At 44.6% G+C, this 22391-nt stretch overlaps 1 protein-coding gene across 8 annotated transcripts; it reads left to right on the forward strand.

Annotated features, from left to right (window-relative positions):
- Window positions 1-1841: 1841 nt before the first annotated feature.
- NADK (NAD kinase) lies at window positions 1842-21909 on the forward strand. Of its 8 annotated transcripts, none has more exons than XM_079326335.1 (13): window positions 1842-1980; window positions 6192-6405; window positions 9242-9325; window positions 10938-11027; window positions 12101-12230; window positions 12675-12783; window positions 13016-13101; window positions 13366-13468; window positions 14232-14383; window positions 15214-15313; window positions 16598-16755; window positions 17838-17920; window positions 18810-21909. In XM_079326335.1, the coding sequence occupies exons 2-13, from the start codon at window positions 6233-6235 to the stop codon at window positions 18955-18957; spliced, it is 1416 nt and encodes a 471-aa protein (XP_079182461.1). In that variant the 5' UTR covers window positions 1842-1980; window positions 6192-6232; the 3' UTR covers window positions 18958-21909. The 8 variants fall into 8 exon arrangements, with proteins under 8 accessions (XP_079182461.1, XP_079182463.1, XP_079182462.1 ...); XM_079326336.1 differs by having other exon boundaries at window positions 1951-2082; XM_079326337.1 differs by lacking the exon at window positions 10938-11027.
- Window positions 21910-22391: the final 482 nt, after the last annotated feature.

Genomic DNA, 22391 nt, shown 5'->3' on the forward strand with positions numbered 1-22391 from the left:
AGGCTCTGAGATGTCATTAACCCCACTGAGCTGTGTATTGTTGCCTTAATTCCTTGCACCCTGGCCTCTGGAATGAAGGACTAAAGAGAAATTTTGGCTCAAAATTCTGTAATTTCAAGAGTGGTGTAACATGACCAGTGGTATTTTCCCACATCTAGCAACTGCTTCCTCTTTCTCATGTTCGTTTCAGCCTTTACTGACCATCAGTTATTTACAGCTCCCTGGTTCTCCAAAAAACAAATTACTACATAAAGGAAGAAGAAGAAAAAAAACCTCCCCAAATGCCACATCCTCAGATGGTGCAACTTGCTCTTACTGTTCATCCTGGTGTGATTTATCCAGTCAGCTTCATGCATGACTGTGGCTTCTTTAAAGAGAAGATGCAATTTTGAAATTGCAAAACCTGTTAGGTTTGGTAACTGAAGAATTGCTTTCTTGCTGGCCTCCACCCAGGGGCTTTATCCTACCTCTGTTGAAGTTGTGACAAATGATGATTTTGAGGTGCCAAAAACTTTTGGGTTTTTTTCCAGTTTAAGTACAGACTTTGAAAACTTTTTTTTTTTACATTTCACCACTTTACGTCAGTATTTGAGATGGGAGTGATGCCCACAAACCATGGGCTGGCAAAGAGCAGCTGGCAAAGGGCATTTACCTGATGATGAAAAAACAGATTAAGGTCAAAGTTCGTGACAGGTATTGTAGAGAATATGAGCAGGGTGTGAGGGAAATGTGTGCCAGTAACCACACCCTTGGCAAAGGGCGTGGTGTGAGCTGGAGGGCAGAAGGAGCTGCAGAGGAGGGGAGGGTGCAGTCTGTGCCTGACCTGAGAGGGGACGGAGAGGTGAGATGGCTGGAGTGATGGGATGGGGGAGAGGGGGAAATTGGAGAGTGGGGATGGGATGGTGAGAGGTGAGATGGCTGGGGATGGGATGGGAGAGAGGGGGAAATTGGAGAGTGGGGATGGGATGGGGGAGAGGGGGAAATTGGAGAGTGGGGATGGGATGGTGAGAGGTGAGATGGCTGGGGATGGGATGGGAGAGAGGGGGAAATTGGAGAGTGGGGATGGGATGGTGGGAGGTGAGGTGGCTGGGGATGGGATGGGATGGGGGAGAGGGGGAAATTGGAGGGATGGGATGGCTGGAGGGAGGGATGGTGGAGGTGGGAGGTGTGGGATTGTTGGAGGGTAGGAGATGGATGGTGAGAGGGAAGATAGTTGTAGGGGTGGGATGGTGGGAGATGGGATGTTTGGAGGGTTGAGATGGTTGGAGTTAGGAAGTGTGAGATTGCTGCAGGGCTGGGATGGTAGGATTTTTGGAGGTGGGGCTGTGGGGTGGCTGGAGGTGTGGGATGCTGGAATTTGGATGTGTGATGGTTCGGGGAGCGTGGGGTGGTCAGGGGTGTGGGATGCTGGAATTTGGAGGTGTTTGGGGGTGTGGGGTGGTGTGAGGGATGGTCGGAAAGGTGAGATGGTGTGGGACGCTGGAATTGGGAGGTGTGATGGTTCGGGGGTGTGGGGTGGTGTGAGAGGTGTGGGATGCTGGCATTTGGAGGTGTGATGGTTCGATGGTGTGAGGGCTGTGGGACGCTGGAATTTGGAGCTGTGATGGTGCGGGGTGGTGTGAGGGCTGTGGGCTGGCTGAGCGTATCCCATGCCCCAGTCCCCCACGGGCACGTCTAAGGCGGGTATAACCCGATAGGCCGGCGGCCACTCAGGCGGCCGCTGCCCGCCCACAGCCCACCCCGCTCCCCAGCGCTAATTAGCGCTAATTACCCGCGGCGCTGAGGCGGCCCCGCGCAGCCGCACCGCCCGCGCCTGCGCGCCGGGCCCGCGGCCGAGCCGCGCCTGCGCGGGGGCGGCGGGGAGGGGACGATGGAGGCGCGCAGGGCCCGGCGGCCCCGCGGCCCTCACAGCGCCCAGCGCCGCCCTCACAGCGCCCAGCGCCGCCTGCAGCGCCGCGGGGCCCGGCCCTGAGCCGCGCCGTGAGTCGGGGCGCGGGGGAGCCCGGGGGCAGCGCGGCCCTGAGGGGGGAGCGGTGCAGGTGTCTGCGATGCGCCTGTGTGTGTCTGCGGTGCTTGTCCATGGTGCGCGCGTGTGTGTGCGGTGCGTGTCTGTCTGTCCCTCCGGTGCCCGTCCCCGGTTCGTGTCCCTCTGTCCCCTCGGTGCCCATCCCCGCTGCGCGACTCTGTGTCCCGTGTCCCCGCTCAGGCCGCTGTCCCTGTGCCCGCATTCCCGCATCCCGGTCCTTCGGTGGCTCCGACAGAGCCCGGGGGGATGGCGGGGCAGCCCCGCGGCCGGGTGGCATTTCCCCCGGGATGGTACCGGGTGGCATTTCCCTCAGGGATGGTACCGGGTGGCATTTCCCTCAGGGATGGTACCGGGTGGCATTTCCCTCAGGGATGGTACCGGGTGGCATTCCCCCGGGTTGGTACCGGGTGGCATTTCCCTCAGGGATGGTACCGGGTGGCATTTCCCTCAGGGATGGTACCGGGTGGCATTCCCCCGGGATGGTACCGGGTGGCATTCCCCCCGGGATGGTACCGGGTGGCATTTCCCTCAGGGATGGTACCGGGTGGCATTTCCCTCAGGGATGGTACCGGGTGGCATTTCCCTCAGGGATGGTACCGGGTGGCATTCCCCCGGGATGGTACCGGGTGGCATTCCCCCGGGATGGTACCGGGTGGCATTTCCCCCGGGATGGTACCGGGTGGCATTTCCCTCAGGGATGGTACCGGGATATCGGGTGGCATTTCCCCCGGGATGGTACCGGGTGACATTTCCCCCGGGACGGTACCGGGTGGCATGTCCCCCGGGATGGTACCGGGTGGCATTTCCCTCAGGGATGGTACCGGGTGGCATTCCCCCGGGATGGTACCGGGTGGCATTTCCCCCGGGATGGTACCGGGTGGCATTTCCCTCAGGGATGGTACCGGGTGGCATTCCCCCGGGATGGTACCGGGTGGCATTCCCCCGGGATGGTACCGGATGGCATTTCCCTCAGGGATGGTACCGGGTGGCATTCCCCCGGGATGGTACCGGATGGCATTTCCCTCAGGGATGGTACCAGGTGACATTTCCCTCAGGGATGGTACCAGGTGACATTTCCCCCGGGACGGTACCGGGATCCAGCCCCGCTGTCCCGGGGTTTGCCCCGTCCGTGTTGGTTTTCCAGACAGGAAGGGTTAACACATGGACTTGTTGTGCCTGGCCTTGCACACGTGATGGTCACCCTGCCTGGTTTTTGGTGGAAATAGCATTTGTAACTTGTAAATTGTAGCTTGCTGGCTTTTAATAATAGGGGTTTTGGTTTTCTGCAGGCACACTGGTACATGAACTTTTAAACTAAAAGAGGCTTGTCTGTCTGATGCAGTTGTTCCTTCTATTTTGTGTGTATGAGGGGGTTTAGTGCCTTCGGGATGGAGTCATAGGCATGTAACCTCTGCTGGAGTGCTTTATTCAGCAAAATACAACAAAAGAAAGCTCCACAGAGCAGAGTGATCAAGCTCACAGTGCTCTGTAGCAATGGGACCAGAGGTGCAGTTTTGGGTAGAACATTGTCCTATTATTCCCCAAGAGAAAGTCGATAATAAAGAACAAAATGAGGTTTGAATTACTAATATAATCTCTAAGAAATCAGTACAAATGCTGCAGCCTTGGAAGGGAGTTACAGCACTGGGAGGACTTTGTCAGGATGGACCCTGCAGTAATCCTTTAACCAGGATGATTTAGGGCAGGCACTTAACAGGAAAAGTTTGTTACGAAAGAACAGCTTACAAGCACGGTCGTTATAAAATGAAATTCAATCCCTTGGTGATCTGCAGCCTTGCAGCTCCTTTGGGGGATATCATGGGGGTTGTATAAAACCTTGATGAAACCTTTAGGAAGTTCTGGTTCAGGGAAACAGTCAGTGAAATTAAAACTGGGAAAGTCCAATAAAGCTGAGTTGGATACATGTGAGAGGTGATTTACCATCACAGATATTTATTGTTAGATGTTGACATGTTCTTAGTTATCTTTCATTCTGCTGGACATTTAGATACTTGTTTTTCTTGTGTTGTTTTTATTTTGGACATGATTTAAAACAGAGCAGCCTTTTCATTAGTTTGTTACCATGTGCTTAAAAGTTTTTTGGACCCAATCCTGGAAGCTGTTCAGTGGCAGTTTTGTCTTATGTCAAGTCTGCTTATTCAATAAAGGTCTTGTGAGGGAATGTTAATTAAACAGTACATGGTGTAAGCTGTAGTTAAAACATCCTGAATTGGAAAGTATTACATGGAGGCAATATCAAGTTCTTAGGCTGTATTTAGTATGTCTGTACACTTCTTACTTCCAGTTTTGTGCTAATCTGATTTTCTTTACTGTCAGCATCTGTCAGATGAACATTCTTCAGTCCAAGTCACATGGAAACACATCTTGCTTATTACATAAATTATTGTTCTCTGCCTCCCTTGCTCAACGAACGGGCACAAAATTTATATATCAGCTGGAATTGTCTAAAAATAGAGGTACATTTTGCCAATCTTAGCTGGACAAAATTGCAAGTCTGTTGCAATGGCTGTTCCCAGGCTGTGGTCACAGGTGACACAGCCATGAGTTAAACATTGATACCTTCCAAGGGCAGGATGCTATAAATCATTAATGGCAGGCAGTAATTACACCTCTTTGTAGTGATGCTCTCCTTGGGTAAGCCTAAACTGCAGCAGGAGCAAAAGCACTTTCTAATTTGATTAGGTAGTGGTGCTGTCTAATTTAGTAATGAGTCTAAAATTACAGCTGCATTTTGTTGATGGTTTTATTGTCTGCAAGTTGGGGTTCTGGTAGAAATTATGGAGTTTGCCATTCTCTGGGGACTTTCCCCAGATATCTTCCTTGTGTGATTTCCCAGAGCCACAGTCCATTTTAATGGTTGCACCAATGTTTAGTTCCTCTCTCTGCAGGATGAGGTGGGAGGAATTTCATCCAAAGAGATGAAACAGTTGGAAAAAACATCTGCAAATTTTTACTGAACCATCTTTTCCCCCTGTGTTGGAATCAACTGACTTGAGGAATGTGCTGTTCCTCTGGGCTGCTCTCACATGGATACTATTTGTTTATAGTTTAGTGTTTGATCATACACTGAAAGTTGGTTTCTATTTTTATTCTGATAAGACTTCTTCTCTGCTTTCTTTGAGTAATGATGCCCACAAGATCTGTAGAACTTCTGCACTTATTTCACATTTGGTTTTTGTTGTGGTTTTGGGGTTTGCTTTTTTTCTCACTTCTGCAAAGCTGTGTTCTCACCAGCTGTTTATCTTTCATTGTGCTGGTTATTCGTGGAACTGAAATACTGCACATTCATCCTTGTTTTGTCCTGTTTGTTTTGGACCATCTCCCCAGTTTGTCAAAAATGAGTTAAGGACTTAGATATTGTCCTCCAGTTTGTTTTTGTCTTTCCTCAGCTTGGTATTAACCTCTTTTTTTTTTTTCAAAAGCTGAGGTTTATTAAGGTTATTTCCTGTTGCATTATCTGACAGGGTTTGTGTTTTTTGCTCTTAAAGTATTCTGTTTTATCTGTTCAATATTTGTATCAGCTTATAGGAAACTGAGCCTTGATTCCTTGGCACATATTTAAAGCTTTTCTTTCTTTTCAATATTGAAAAGAAATTAATTTTATCTCATATGTAACTGAAGACACAAATCTGTGCTGGTCTTGAAACAACTTTGTACTGAGCCTCTTCTCAGCCTGGGAACACACTGATCATTTTTAATTCCAGGAACTTCTGATTACCTTGAAGACCTTCCCAGAATCTTTGGAGAGGTCTTTATTAGTGTGTGTGAACTCTGTGTTTAGTGTATCATGCTCCTCCAAGTTTTCTTGCAGGGACTTTGAAGCACTTTAATTGCTGAAAAACAATTCTAAAAAGCACAGTGGAGAACTCTACCTTGATCAACAGTGCTGACCACAGAGCAGGAAAATGGCTCAAAGCACCGGCTCATCTCAGCAGCAACTCATCTTCTGGGCAATTCCAGGAGTTTCTTGATGTTAAGCACAACTCCAGTAATTTTTTTGATGCTGAGCATGTTATCTACTGAGAGAAGAGGGATTGTGTTAGCAAAGCTTCTGTTTTCCTTTGAGCTGAGATAATTGGAATTTCAAGGAGAGCCGCGTTACCTTTGCGAACGCTGAGATTTTGCCTCTCCCTCTCCACTGCAGGGATTGAATTTCTCTCTGGCTGAGGTTCCTTCAGTTGCAGCATGGAGATGAGTCGGGAGAAGCTGTGTGCCAGCAAGGCTGGTGGGAGCTCAGACTCTGCCTACCACTGCTCGACGTGCCACGACGATGAGGAGTGGGGCAGCACCAGCCGGGGCAGAGCCAAGTCACGGAGTCTGTCGGCTTCACCAGCCCTTGGAAGCACCAAAGAATTCAGGTGAGGTCCCTGCATCTTCCCCTTGTTGCTAAAATATATGAAGTGAATTAGATTTTAATATTTTTTTTTAATGTGGCCGTGAGAGATTCTTAAAACGGGTTCAAAATGAAGAGGGGGAGTAGAACGTGGAGCAGAGTCAGAATCAAAGTTTCATGGCTTGGCAAAACAGGAGCTCACAGTCTCAAAATATAATCACTAGAGATAGTTCTTCAGACTTTTACAAAAGCTCAGTAAGAAATAAAAGTTCAATAAAAAAAAAGAGTTTTAGTGCTGTGTGTTAACTTGTGCGTTAGGTTGCGTGTGAGGCAGCAAAAAGTAAGTTTGTGTTTGTAGACAGTTTCAGAGCAGTGAGGAAACACCAGTTCTTTTTTTGGAGCCAAATTTCTGATCTCATTGCAAGGCTCCTGTCATGTGGACAGGGTGGGTGGAACTTCTGCTGTGGTGATCTTTGGACCCACTGTAAATATTGAGCAGCGGGCAGGGGCAGCGCTGTGTCTTGATCTTGTGGGAGGCACAGCAAGACTTCACCTTCCTTGTGCTGTGACTGTCCCTAAAACATGGGCAGAGCCACGAGGGAGCTGCTCAGCAGATGGAATTTCTGTTCAGGGCTCCTGCTTTGCTGGTAGGAATGTTCTTGGGAGGCAAGAGCACACAAGGGTGAGGCTGAAGAGCACAGGGGGTGGCTTGGTGGTGTGGTGAAGGGGGGCAAACTAAAAACCTTGAAATGTTAGAAAAGAGCTGCTCTGTGCTTGTAGTTCAGTGTGTTTGGTGCTTCTGGGAAGTGTTTGCTGAGGGTTGTGCTCTGCTGTAGCTCTGGTCACGTGTATGGTCAATATCTAAGTCTTGATATTTAAATTGTGCTGTAAAACTGGTGCTTTTCCCTTCTCTACTCAAACCTTCCAGTCAATCTGCATGGGGGAGACCACGTGGTCTAAAATTTTGTGTGTTATTTTGTAGCTAAACAGCTGCTTTTTCAGCCAGCAGTGCTATGTCCCTTGTGGGTTTGAATCAGGGTTAATTGCTTCCGAGATTTGCCTTCATCAGGATGCTCTGCAGTCCTTCACTGCTGCCTTCACTTCAAAGCTGAGTTGTCTGTGGCATTTTGCAGCCTGTCAGGAAGTGCTGCTCTGTGGTTTCAGCTCCAGGTAGCTGCCCAGCTGCTGGGAACTGATAAGTAGATTTCCCTAAAAGATGTGAAAATTTCTAAGGCATTGCTGCTCCTTCTTAGCAAAGGCAGCCTGACTGTGAAGGACTTGAAATTCTGTTCACTCAAGCACTTTACTGAGCACCAATAAAACAGAGTGAAATCTCAGGGAAAGTTGACACCAGTGAGTAATCAGAGGGAACTTTTGCAACGTGGTGAAGGTCAGACATGGATATTTAATGTCTCACATGGAAACAGAATTTAGCCAATTATTGGGAGTGGCATCAAATAATGACCTGTGTTGAGAGAAGCAAAAATTACAGTTATCTGGAGAAGTTGGAGTGGAGCAAGAAGTGGGAGGTGATGCTGCCAGGCTGTTATTTAACCATCCTAATGCCAAGGGTAATTGTTCACAAGTAGATAAAGACTTATCATCCCTTTGCCCATATTGACACACACATTAATCTCTTGTTATGTCAGTCCTTCCTCATTTTTCTGTTTTAACATAAATAAGGTAAACTTTATAAAACACCTAGTAATGCTCTTATCTGGCTTGGTCAGTCATGCCTGGACTTACAGATGGAAAAGAAATTATTCTGGTTTTAGTAACTGCAATTCAAATCTTATACTGGCATATTTTATTAGGCAAGGGACAAATAAGATGTTGCTGTTGTTTCTTAATTATGTTTTGATTTTTATTAGATTTCTGAGGGTTTTTTTAGCCCTAGGAGTGAGTCACCAGGCTGGTCTGAGCTACTTTGTAACACACAATAGAAGGCACTGCAGTGATGGTTGTTACAAGCAAGATGTGATTGAATTAAGCTCAGGAAAGAAATGTTTTCTATTTTTTTTATAATGGAATAATTCTAATAGCAGTCACATAATGCTTCAACAGTGCCATGACTTGAGCAGGTTTTGTTCCCAGTTCCAGCTTTGCTGGGGGAGTTTGGCAGGGAGGTGAGGCAGAAGAGTTCTGACTTTCTTCAGATAATCTCATCCTAGAGGCAGGAATAACCATGTCCTGGTGGGATTTGATTTTGAGGAAAAATGACACCTCAGAGCCCCTGTTTATATAAAGACAAAGATTTTATTAGAGAAAAACATGGGGAGAAATAGCAATTATTTTCTTTTCAACTTGTTCAAAATTACAGCCTGATACTGCAGATACAAATCTCCATGTGCCTTAGAGTTGAAGAATTTGCTTCATTAATTTATTAAGGGTATTTAAATGACCAAGACACACCACTGTGACTTGACCATGCCAAAAACATCTGAAGATGTTGGAGAGTTCCTTGTAAATGCTTATCAAGTCACACACTGGGAAATTCCCAAAAACCCAATGTACATTACTGCCCTCAGAGAGGGGAAGAGCACTCCCTGGGCTGTTTTAGCTGTGTTTATACCAGATTCAGTCATTCTAAAAGATGTACTTTGAGAAAAACAGAATGAAAGTGTTGTTCTTGTGCCTGCAGCAGTGAAACTGGTGTCACTTATGCTGCAGCCACTGGAATTGTGAGAGCTAATCTATAAAATTCCCTGCCTGGGAAGCACTCCCATGGCTTTCAGAGATGCACTTTGCCCTGTATTGCTTTTGTGCAGCTGGGTCAAAGGAGGGTTTGGTGCTGGAGCAGCCAGCCAGAGACAATTTGTCACCAGCTCTCTCTTACTCACTGATTATCTCTGTGCCTCCAGGAGAACACGCTCCCTGCATGGACCATGCCCAGTGACCACGTTTGGACCAAAGGCCTGCATGCTGCAGAATCCTAAAACCATTATGTGAGTACCCACCCACTCCTGTGATAGAGAAAACCACTTGGCTTTTCCACTTATTCTGCTTTTTTCACCCCCTCATCAGCACTGTTTATATTTTTACCTGACACTTAAAAGGTTTTCTTGTTGCTTGGTTGGGGTCAGTTTTGCCAAACTGGCATGGTCTGCAGTCCCTAGTTTGTCTAAAATGGCAACTCTTATATTCTCAACTCAATAAAAATTCTTCTGGGCACCACAAGGAGAGGAAGAGGAACTGTTCTGTGTGCTATGAAGTCTGAGGGAGGCCTTCTCCCTCCCTTGGTGATGGTGTTTGAATTCTGCTTTGAATATTGTGTCTGGTCTCTGGCACTTCCAGTTAGAGCAAGTTTCTGTTTAGATTGTTGATAAATGTGGAAATAAATGGATGAATGTGGCTGGTTTCTGCTTAGTAGGAAAATAAACATTTTAATTTTGTGGGTTGGGTGACATAAAGTGTTGCTTTCTGCATCAGGTGTCATATTTTTAATAAATGGGGTCTTGACTTGGCCAGGTGAGGATTCCAGGGTTTAACTGGGGTAGTGGTCCCTGGTTTTGGGGGCCCTGGCACAGAGAAGCTGTGGCTGCCCCACTTGGAAGTGTCCAAGATCAGGTTGGATGTGGCTTGGAGCCACCTGAGGTGGGGCTGGATGAGCTTTAAGGCCCTTCCAACACAAACCATTGCGTGATTTTTTTACCCCTTTAAAAAAGTTTTATTTAATTACTCTTCCAGTTAATTACAAGGTATTACAGTCAATATTTATTTGCTTAAACCTCTACCTCTGTAGCCTGTAACCTTCCTGGTGATATCCAACCATTTCCTGGGAGACTGTAACACCAATCCCTCCCTTTGGCAACTCAGAGCTTCCTCATTCTCCTGGTGCTGTCAGGAGCCCTGGGGTGCTGCAGAGAGCTGAAATCCAGCCCAGGTTGTGTTTACCCACCTGACCTGGGCAATGGCTCCTCCCAGGGGCTGGCCTGGCCCAGGGATATAAACCCAGGGCCAGGATTGTGCCAGGGCAGAGCCTGGGCAGGCAGGACAGGGAGCAGAGCTGCCCCCAGACTGCTGAAGGCAGGGGCTGTTTGAAAAGCAAATTGTAAATTACTTCTACTACACACCAGCTTTTGTGGGTTTTAAAAACAAGCAAAAACTTGTTAGTGGTTTTTCCATTTTTATTAAGCTCTCCTCACTGGAGGGATTATTTTTAACAAAAAAATCGTATTTTTTAATGTGTATTTTTAAGTTAAGGAAGGTTGAGTGTGTCTTTCAATACAACCAGCAGCTCTAGAACTTGCAAACCTGTTTTTTGATGAGCAGATGAGTTAAATGAATCCTCAGTGAAAAAAGGATCAGGGGCTCATGCTCCTGAGAGAAGGGGAAATCAAATACCTGTTTATTTTTCTTGAAATGGAATTTTCTTTATGAAACCTTGCCTCAAAGATCTGGAACACAAGTTTTACACAGGATTTTTTTGTAAAGCCTCACAACTTTTTCTTGGAACTGACTGAAATCTTCAATAGATTTTTCAGGGAAAAATGTATTCTTCTGAGGTTGCAGTTATTAATAAGTGATAAAAGCCTCAGCCTTTTCTTTTATTTGGAGCTGTTGCTTTTGCCTGAGCCCTGGGAAGAAAATGAAGATCTTAAAGCAAGTTATGAATAACTTTTCATTCAGTAGAACTGCATGGAATTGGTGAGTACAGCTGAAAGAGGCAGACTGGCTTTGGTTTGAATGAACTTGGTGCTAATTCTGGGTTTATTCAGTGCTGCAATCCCTACTTCTTGTCAGCATTATTGACATTAGAGCCCTGCATTGATCTTCAGTTTCTGCTGTGTTTGTATCTCAAATGTGAGCACAAAATAAAATTAATTTTAAATTTACATTAAGCTGCTTGACTTAGAGCATTGGATGGGGGGAAAAAAATATGCTGTGACTTTTTCAGATCCTCTAATTGAGTATTTCTCTTTTTGAGTCAGCACTAAACCAAGAGAGAAGCAGCACTGTGGTGTCAGTCAGTTGAGGAACTTGATGTGAGAACTTTTGTGGTGTTCCTGTTCAGCTCCCTGTTGACCCAGGCCATTCACAGGGCAGCAGGGACCAGAATTATTGATTCTGGGTTATCACCTGCACATAGCAAAGCACAGAAACATCCCTGCAGTGGGAATTTTTACTTCAGAAACATCACTGCAATTGGAATTTCTGCCTTAGAAACATCCCTGCAGTGGGAATTTTTACTTTAGAAACATCACTGCAATGGGAATTTCTGCCTTAGAAACATCCCTGCAGTGGGAATTTTTACTTTAGAAACATCACTGCAGTGGGAATTTCTGCCTTAGAAACATCCCTGCAATGGGAATTTCTGCCTTAGACACATCACTGCAGTGGGAATTTCTGCCTTAGAAACATCACTGCAATGGGAATTTCTGCCTTAGAAACATCACTGCAGTGGGAATTTCTGCCTTAGACACATCACTGCAATGGGAATTTCTGCCTTAGAAACATCCCTGCAATGGGAATTTCTGCCTTAGACACATCACTGCAATGGGAATTTCTGCCTTAGAAACATCACTGCAGTGGGAATTTCTGCCTTAGAAACATCACTGCAATGGGAATTTCTGCCTTAGAAAAATCACTGCCATGGGAATTTTTGCCTGTCCCCTGCTGTGCAGGGCTGTGTGTTCTCCACACTGGAGGATGTATTTTTTGCCAGGTCACAAAGGTGTCAGGGCAGAGTGTGTGATGTCTGGGGTTTGTTTTGTCCCCAGGCACATTCAGGACCCAGCAAGCCAGCGGTTGACATGGAACAAACCTCCCAAGAGTGTCCTTGTGATTAAGAAGATCCGTGATGCCAGTCTGCTGCAGCCCTTCAAAGAGCTCTGTGTGTACCTCACTGAGGTGAGAAAACAGAAATTACACCCCAACTCTCTCCAGTTGCTGATTCTGGACAGAAGTTGTACAAACAAATCTTTATTTGTGCCTCTGGATGTACTAAAATTTGTTGCAGAGGTTAAGATCAGTATGAAGCTTAAAAACTATTAAAGTCATAACTTGCATTCTGTTTGCAGTTTTAAATTACAGACATGGGATATGAAAAGCTTAAACCTTTTAAGCCTTAAGCAAACACAGCAGTGTTGCTGGATCATATAATCTATATGCCAAGCTTAAATTTATTATACATGCTGCAAAATTCTCATTAGGATCAGACCACACATTAAGAACACCCAGCAGGTGCACAACACTACATAAATATTATTTATGTGTCTCAAATTAATGGAAATTCTGCAGAGAGCCAAGTGTGTTGGTAGGAGGTCCCTCCCAAGTTCTTTTCTCTCTCTTCAGGAGAACAATATGATAGTATATGTAGAAAAAAAAGTATTGGAAGACCCTGCTATAGCTAATGATGAGAATTTTGGACCAGTGAAGAAGAAATTCTGCACCTTCAGAGAAGGTATGGAAATGATTTCTTGAAAAGACAGCTGGAATGTATTTTTTTTTGTCTTGGTGTTTTCTTAATTGCTGGATCAAATTTGTAAAACTTTGGTTTTGCAGACAGTTGTTACATCTTACTTGTGATTTTTTAGATTTGTGAGGGAGTGTTTGCTTGCTGCAGGTTGTAATTAGGAAATTAATATTGTGGATACAATTTAATTCAAAACTTTTTATTTCAATGTTGCTCCTAGACTATGATGATATCTCCAATCAGATAGACTTTATCATATGCCTGGGAGGAGATGGGACCTTACTTTATGCTTCTTCACTTTTCCAGGTTGGTTCTGATGGGAAATAGTCCCATAAACATTTTCTTTTGGAAGTATTTAAATGTGATTTTTTTCCCTTTTGTTGCTGAGTTCAACACTTGTCTTTTATTCTTCATTCTCTCTTTTTTTATCTTGTGAAAATAATGTCAGATGTATTGTTTTTTTAGTAAGCACAGTTGAAGTTTCATCAATAGTCACAATATTTACAGGCAAATAGTTGAAGTATGGATTGCTTTGACTGAGTAGTTTAAAACTCTTTTCTTTATTGATAGGGTAGTGTACCTCCAGTTATGGCTTTTCATCTGGGATCCCTTGGATTTCTTACTCCATTTAATTTTGAGAATTTTCAGTCCCAAGTCACTCAGGTTATAGAAGGTAAATTTAAGAGGACAAAGCGTGGTGTGTGTTTGTTACTTTTTTTTTTTTAATCAACTCTTCCAGGTTGGCCCTTAAGATTTGAAACTTGAGAAATGTATCTGAAATTATCAGAAATGTGTCTTAAATTACCAGTTTTGCATTGTGTTGACCCATCCAGTGCTGCTCTGTAAAGTAGAAAAGCTAAGAAATAACTTTATGGAGTAAATAAGTGTAAGATAATGTAGAATTTCTGTTAAATGGCAACTAAACACAGAAATAAAATGCATTATTTAAGTACTGAGAAGTCAGGCAAATAAAATATTTGAGGAAATAATTTTTTTTTCTTCAATATGAGGTTATTTGAGTCACATCCAAAGTAGATTCCTGAAAAGATGTATGAAACTTTCACTAGAGTGTTATCTTTTAGTACATGTTTCTAATGCTTTAATTTTCTTTAAGCTTAGCTTACTTAGTCTTACTGGAGATCACATGAGCCCAACAGTGTTTTCCCATTTTAAATCATATCTGTATAAAATTTAAATTTTCTTTCTACATAATGAGAAAAATGGGAAGGGACTAGCTTAAAATATGACTTTGATTTTTGCTCATTGCTACTAAAAATCAGTTTTGAGCTTCAGCCAAGTGTAGGCAATTATGTTGTGAATGAAACTGGGAATGTTGAAAGCTCAGGAATAGATGGATGGCATTTCATAGAGTGTGTTAGTCACTGCTGGGGTTATTTTCACCTCATTTGTGTGTTTTCCCTGTGTTTTCCCTGCAGGAAATGCAGCTCTGGTTCTCAGGAGCAGGCTCAAGGTGAAGGTGGTGAAGGAGCACAGGGAGAAAAGCCCAGTGCAGAATGGGATAGAGGAAAATGGGGTTGTGTCTGCAAACCTGGAGAAAGAAGTGGGCAAGCAAATTATGCAATATCAGGTCAGAGGGCAAAACAAGCCAAAAGAACCAATATATGGATTGTAATTTGTACTTTTTTCATGAAAACTCCCCCAGCAGTGTGGGGCTGGTCCTTGCTGCTCCAGCTCACAGTGCTCTAAATGCTGAGCAGCTGCTACACACATTTCCTTTCACTTCACTGTAAAAATAATTATTAAAAAAAGTGGGGGAAACAGCAGTGTTGTAACTTTTTTTGTTAGATAATAGTTAAAGGAAAATAGGAAGTTCAGTTCTATGTTATGCTTATGCTTTTGTTTTACTTGATTTTAGTAGTACAGATTTGTCAATTAGCCAACTTGAAGTAAGTGTTTAAGTAACTTCAGTTAATGTATTAAGTTTAAATATCAAATGTCTGTCCAACACAAGCCCAGAAAAGCCCTTTTTCATTTGTTTAGCTATCCTTGTAGTTGTATTGTTGAGGTAAATCTGTGTGTGCTTTGCCATGATAACCATTTGTTCCTGAATGAAGCAGGTGAAGTTTTGCTTTTTAGCAAGTTTAGGCTGGAAAATATCTCCAAGCTTGAGTCTAACCTTCCTTCTCTTTTGAAAACAAAATAGTAGCTCTAAAGTGAGACACACCAGATGTTTTTATAAATGAGAGGAAAAACCCTGCACATTGTTTGTGAGCAGCTCCTGGGATTAACTGATAACATCTCAAAATTTCAGCTGTCATTCAATAGGACAGAAGTGTCAAGAGACTTTAATTTGCAGGTCCTAAATCAGCACAGATTTTTAGGAAATCTGAAAAACATGTTCTGTTTCTGACACTCATTTCACTGCCAAGGCTGGAGTGATGTTTGGTGTTGTGGCAGGTCCTCAATGAAGTGGTGGTGGATCGTGGCCCCTCCTCCTACCTGTCCAACGTGGATGTGTTTCTGGATGGACACCTGATCACCACAGTGCAGGGGGATGGTGAGTGCTGCTGCTGCCCTTTCCTGGAGGATTCTGATGGAAACAGAGCTCCACCTCCCTGCTGGCAGCAAACACAAGTGTGCAGAGCATGGGTGTGTTCATTCCCACAGTGGAGCTTGAGGTGCTGAAAGATTTTGTTTGTGGGCATGTGAGGGCAAGTAGCTCTTTTTTTTGGGGTATTGTATTTCAGAGTAAGGGTAAGAAACAGCTCAGAAAAGATTGGCCTGGATGTCTGGGATTTGCTGAAGGCAAACAATCTCAGCTCATGAATGACAGGAGTTTATCTTTAAAGCTCTTAGCCTTAAAGAAAGACATGAAAATCACTATTACAACATTGTGTAACCTGAGTTTGTGCAACTTCTGAAACCACGTGGTGGGGTCAGGGGAGAATTTCTCACTTTGTCTGTTGCTGCAGTTGAAATCCAAGGGGAGAGATTCACTTTCCTTGTGTTGGTGTGTCCCAGAGCAGTCCCTGGTTTCAGAGCTGATGGCAGTGCCCTGTTTGTCCCCAGGGGTGGCAGTGGCTGTGTTGCTGTCCCCAGGGGTGACAGTGGCTGTTGCTGATCCCTCCCCTCTTTGTCCCCAGGGGTGGCAGTGGCTGTGTTGCTGTCCCCAGGGGTGGCAGTGGCTGTGTTGCTGTCCTCAGGGGTGGCAGTGGCTGTTGCTGATCCCTCCCCTCTTTGTCCCCAGGGGTGGCAGTGGCTGTGTTGCTGTCCCCAGGGGTGGCAGTGGCTGTGTTGCTGTCCCCAGGGGTGGCAGTGGCTGTTGCTGATCCCTGCCCTGTGTTGCTGTCCCCAGGGGTGGCAGTGGCTGTGTTGCTGTCCCCAGGGGTGGCAGTGGCTGTTGCTGATCCCTGCCCTGTGTTGCTGTCCCCAGGGGTGGCAGTGGCTGTGTTGCTGTCCCCAGGGGTGGCAGTGGCTGTGTTGCTGTCCCCAGGGGTGGCAGTGGCTGTTGCTGATCCCTCCCCTCTTTGTCCCCAGGGGTGGCAGTGGCTGTGTTGCTGTCCCCAGGGGTGGCAGTGGCTGTTGCTGATCCCTGCCCTGTGTTGCTGTCCCCAGGGGTGGCAGTGGCTGTGTTGCTGTCCCCAGGGGTGGCAGTGGCTGTTGCTGATCCCTCCCCTCTTTGTCCCCAGGGGTGGCAGTGGCTGTGTTGCTGTCCCCAGGGGTGGCAGTGGCTGTTGCTGATCCCTGCCCTGTGTTGCTGTCCCCAGGGGTGGCAGTGGCTGTGTTGCTGTCCCCAGGGGTGGCAGTGGCTGTTGCTGATCCCTCCCCTCTTTGTCCCCAGGGGTGATTGTCTCCACGCCCACTGGCAGCACCGCCTACGCCGCCGCGGCCGGAGCCTCCATGATCCATCCCAACGTCCCTGCCATCATGATCACCCCCATCTGCCCCCACTCCCTGTCCTTCAGACCCATTGTGGTTCCTGCTGGAGTGGAACTCAAGGTTGGTTTTGTCATTTTATTTCTCCTTGGGGATTCCTGAGGAGGGTGGGAGGTGCTGTGTGGCTCCTGTTTTCTCTCACGTGGAGCAGGATCAGGCCACTGGCTCAAGAATGTGACTTTCTTGAGAATTTACCCACCAGTGGAATTCTTTACACTTTCCTTACTGGATTGCAGCTCTGCAACATTCTACAAAATGGGAATTCCTACATTTGCATTCTGAGAAACGTTCCATGATCTTGGCTGAAGTGCCTGTAAATGATCAGTGAAGGGAATCAGAAATTCTCCTTTCATGCAGAAATATTGCAGATCTTAAGTGTTTAGTGGTAGCATTATCTGCAATTCAAATATTTAGTTTTTGCTAATGTTGTCTTGAAGAGAAAAGACATTTAATAGATGAATATAGAATAGACTTGGTTAATGGGTATTTTGGATCAATACTCTTGTGCAAGGAAGAGCCCCTTTCTCCTTTTATCTCTGTTACCAGCCAGCGTAAGTGGGAAGGGAGCTGATTTGGAAGTGCTCCTGGGGATGGTGGAGGATTAGCATTGCCAAATGAGTGTGTTCTGGACTTTTTGTTCCTGTTTTACAACATAAATTCAATGTTTGTTCATGGCACTGTTCTCAACCCACACTTTCATGTCAGTGGGTGTTACTGGCCAGTGGTTAAGTCTTTTAATAGGAATGTAATTTAAATAGGAGCCAAATTCCTAAATTTGACAGCTTTGGGTTCATTATGTATTAAAATCTGTTTTTCTGGATTAACCTCATTTTTCTTGAAAGAGAAGCCACATCAGTTCCTGAATTAAACTGAATTAAAACATGAACTGGAGGGCATGTGGGGGTTATGACCTTGTACTTACAAAAAGGAGATTTACTGCATATAGAAAAATACATGTTTATAAACACAATATAAAGATTTGGAGTTGAGTGGTGTTTACTGCACTGCTGCCATGGACAGCTGAGGAATTCCAGTGCAACTGTGGAGTTCCAAAGACTCAGCTCTGCACTCTGAGGGAGGATGGAGGAGGTGTTTGTTCCTTGCTCTTGGGTTTGGGGCCTGAAGTTCAGCTGATTGTTTTTCAGATTATGCTCTCCCCAGATGCCAGGAACACGGCGTGGGTTTCATTTGATGGAAGGAAGAGGCAGGAAATATGCCATGGAGACAGGTCAAACCTCTTTTCTGATTGTATTATCTCTAAGTATAGAAAATCCTGATTCATGCAGCTCCCTCATTCTCTAACATCTGCCAAAAAGGTTTTTGGCAGTGAAGAAAGAAGCTTTTATAAACCCTAACACCTCCTAGAGCACAAACTGCACTAAAAGGATTTCATTTCTAACTTGAGTTCTTTAGATCTTCCTATAAAAGCAAGTGAGATGTTCAGACTCTGTAAACATTGCATGCTTGGCAAGGAAAGTGGGCATATCTTTAGAGAACTCTGAATTTGAACTTCAAGATAAATCTCAGGAATTCTGAAAAACACAAACCAACAGGAGCTGGAAAACTCCACGTGGATTAAACTGGGCTGACTGGGAGTGGTTGTGGTCAGTTGCTGTGGCCCTGAGTGAGCAGAAGGGTGTGAAGTCCCTCAGTTTGTGTTCAGTTTGTGCTGTGGAGGGGATTAAAGGCAGCTCTGGCAAGGAGATTGCCAGATTTATTATTCAGGGTGCCTTTTTGCCATGAAGGGAAATGCACAGCTGGTGTAAGCTTCCATCCTCAACAGGTTTCATTTCCTCTGAGCTTGGATCATCTATAAAGGAGCCCAGTAAAGATTCAAACACAAGGTTGGCCCTTGCTTACACTCTGAACTTGGGCTGTTGCTACTGCAAGGCCAAGGTGGTGCTTTGGGTTCCTTTGTCCCTGTGTGGGTGATGCCATGGGGGGTTCACAGAAGTGTCCCCAGAGCTGTGCTTGTTCCTTAAAGGCCAGCTGAGCCCAGCTCTAGTTGTGCTGGCTGCTGGTGGGAAGCTGCTGTGAGCCGTGGCTCAGTGCTGAGCTGGGACAGGCCGGGGGCTGCTCAGCTCTGCCCTGCCTGACTCTGCCCCGTGCTGTTGCAGTATCAGCATCACTACCTCGTGCTACCCCCTGCCCTCCATCTGCTTCCGCGACCCCGTCAGCGACTGGTTCGAGAGCCTGGCCGAGTGCCTGCACTGGAACGTGCGCAAGAAGCAGAACAACTTCGCGGTGGAGGAGGAGGAGTTCTGAGATCCCGCCCCTGCTCGGTTCCGGAGCTCTGCCTGCAGAGCTGCCTCTACCCCCCGCTGGGGCTGCCGAGGGTTGTGCTCCTCCCTCTGCACCAGGAGTGGCGGTGGAAGGCTCTGATGGTTCTAATCCAGTGTGAATTTCCTTCCAAATGAGCAGCGGATGATTCCTGATTGCTATCAAAAACCACATCTGCGGATTTGATTGTAACCTCTGACTTACCAGTTCCATGGTAGGCTGAATGTAGCTACACCAGGGAAAAGTGGCAGCAGAAAAGTGGCATTAAAATCTCTTTCATTTGTTAAACTCCATTTAACACTGCTAGCAACAGAAAGACTCTGAGAAGTTTTCTTTAAAAAAAAAAAAAAACTTCCTCTTTGTTATCTTAAATACACCTTACCCAGAAAATACTTTCTTACTTGCAAGTGTGACACACTGAAAAAACACCCATAAAGGATGTTTTTTTTATTAATAGATAGAATTAATAATAAAAAGTATATATTTTTTATGTATACAATTCTCTCTTGTGCCCATTTGAGCAGTGGCTGACCCTTGGCTGGCAGCACTGTGGAAATACCCACAAACAGCAGGGATGAGCATTAATTATTACAGATTTCTTTAGGTTTGTAGCTGAGCTGATTCACAGCTCTGCACTTCCTCTTGGTGGGAACCATCCATGTGTTGGTTTTTCTTATTATTTTTGTTTGATTCCCTGGGATAAATGGTAGCATTAGAGACTATCATGTTTAAAAAATAATAATTCTCAAGTATTCAAGAAAAATCTGGACTTCAATTGCTACTGAATTCTAGTTCCACTGTTGTCCTGAAGAAAATATCCTGTTCTAGATCCTGAATGCCCTCAAATTCCATGGAGACCTTCCATCTCTTGGTGCTGAGTAATCCAGGATGGGATTCTGCTTTGGGGGGCTGGAGAAATGAGAGGACACATTCCCAGTGGAGTAGCAACGGTGCCTTCAGCACACTCAAGATACTCTTAAGTCTCACATTTACTTTTTTTAAGATGCTTTCAAATGTTTCTAACTTCTCTCTGTACATATTTTATTGTATGTGCTTTTATGAAAGAACAAAAAGAAAAAAAAACAACCCCAACAAAAGAATGGTTGGGGGGAATAAAAGGGTTTGTACTGTACTTTAATTGCAAAATAACAAACCCAAGGATAATGTTTACATTTATGTTCTTTGTGGTGCAGTCTCTTGATCATCTTATCCAAACTTCAGCATTTTCAAGTCTTGCTGCATTGCTCACTGAAGGAAGGGACAGGAGCTGCTCAGGAGCTGTGGCAGAATTTGCCAGGGAATGAATTTCCTGACTGAGCTGGCATTTCCTGGGGAACTGGGTGAGAATCTCTGCTGAACTTTCTTTCATGATTGTCTTACATTGTTTCTGTGGTCCAAAGTGGAATTGGGAAATGGCTTCATTTCCAAACTCTGTTTGTCCTCTGGTGGTTTCAATAATGTCTCATCCCTTTTGGATGCTGCCCTGGGCTGAGCTCATGAATTGCAGGTGAGAGCACTTTTCCAGAAAAGAGAAACAAACTCTTGGGTAACGATTCAAATCACAATGAAAGTGTGTTCATAGCAATTAACACTTGGTATGTACATTTTGTAAAATAGAATATTGGTTTGATTTGGTCAAAACCAGATGGATTTTGGGATATCTTGGAGAATATCCAGAGAGCTTTTGGGATTTCTCTTTCACTTGAATCTGCAGTAATTGTTTTATCACTGTTTTGAAGCTGCTTACGGGTTTCCTAAGTGGAGTATTCAGTTATTTGATAACTGGTTACTTTTTGAACTAGAGAAGTGTCAGGCTTTTTGCTTTGAACTATTTTATTTAAACATGCAATAATTGAGAGAAGGAACAGGGTATGGTGTCTAGAGAAGGGTGTGGATGAGTGGAGAAGGAGCAGTTCTAGGCACACTGGAGAGTGGAAAATCATTTTGCAGAGGTGAAATGATTTATGAGCCTTATCTAGTATTTTTTTAAAGATAAAACTATATTCAGCACTTTTTATTTATGCTTTTTATAATAGTAAAGCTATTCTTTACTAAATTGCTGAACTTTTAATTTTCAGAGTGCACAGGTAATAAAATCTGTAATCAAAGTGTACTGAACTACTTTAGATCTACATTAGGGGTTGGCTTGAAATTTCTTCTTTCAATTGATCACCTGCTGCAATTGATTGCTGCCTCTGAGGCTGCTGCAGCTTTGCTTGTACAGAATTGCTGCTGGGAAAGGCATTTTCTGGGTGGCTGCTGAGCCCAGGCAGAGCTGCAGCCCCAGCTCAGGCAGGGCAGGCACTCAGTGACTTCAGTCCTGGCTTTGCCTCCAAAAGCTGCCTTGATTCTCCCTGGCCCAGCTGCTTGCACAGCCTGGGCTCTGTTCCTGCATCACAAAGTTGATCTGAGTGTACAAAGTCCCTTTGCAAAACTTTTTAATCTGCAAACTGCAGCAGAGTGAGGCTGGAGCAGCCCTGGAGTTCTGCATTTGAACTGCTCCAGGAGTGGTTTCTTTTTCTGAAGCAGAAAAAAGCTGAAATGCACCTCACTTTATTGGCAATAAAACCTCATTTTGCTGATGTAGCTTATTCAGAATAACTTGGTTCAACTGTGCTAAAAGTGGCAGTTTGCTGATTAAGAGTTTTTAATGAAAGGGTTTGTAAGGCACTGGCACCTACAGATCCTTTCATCTACAAAGGGCCAAAATGGAAGCTGGGAAATTAATTTGAGTTTTTTTTAAAAAAAAAGTTATCCTCTGGTAGAAATTGAAGAAGTTGTTACCAACTGTAGTAGGGAATAAAGCAGTGTACTGAATTTTTAAAAGATGAAAAATCCTGTTACATATTGTTAACACATTAAAAAATTGGTTTTAAATATTGTTGAGAAACAAAATATTTTTCAATTCTTTCAATAAAATCTTTTTGTAAAGTTGGATTGGTCAATTTGCCTTTTGACTGGGGAGAATATAAAATTGGAAATTCCCAATTAGTTGCTTGGAATTGTGTGGGGTTTGACACTTAGGACAGTGGTATCTGTTTTATGGGAATGCACCCAAGGTTTTTTTGGATGTCTCAAACCAGGTTTTCCTCAAAACTCTCAAAAGAATTGCTGGATTTGCTGTGCAAGTTGAAAGAAATCTTGTGTACAACCAGCTGGGCTGCATTAAATAGTTTTTAAATACCCAGTAATAGAAATATGAGAAAATAAATAGACAAGGGTCAAATAACCTGATCATTTGATATCCAGGAAGTTTAGGATTAAAAATGAGGTTTAAATGCCTGTGGTAGAAACATCGAATGAAGTTCTAGACACTTCTCCCATGAAGTTGAGATTAATGATGATGTTTAAGTCTTCTGATTTCATAATTAATCTGTAACTCATTGCAGCAGTTGGGAGAGCTGTGAGGAGAAGCTGTT

The sequence above is a fragment of the Erithacus rubecula genome (genome assembly GCF_903797595.1).
Source record: "Erithacus rubecula genome assembly, chromosome: 24".
NCBI classification, from domain to species: Eukaryota; Metazoa; Chordata; class Aves; order Passeriformes; family Muscicapidae; genus Erithacus; species Erithacus rubecula.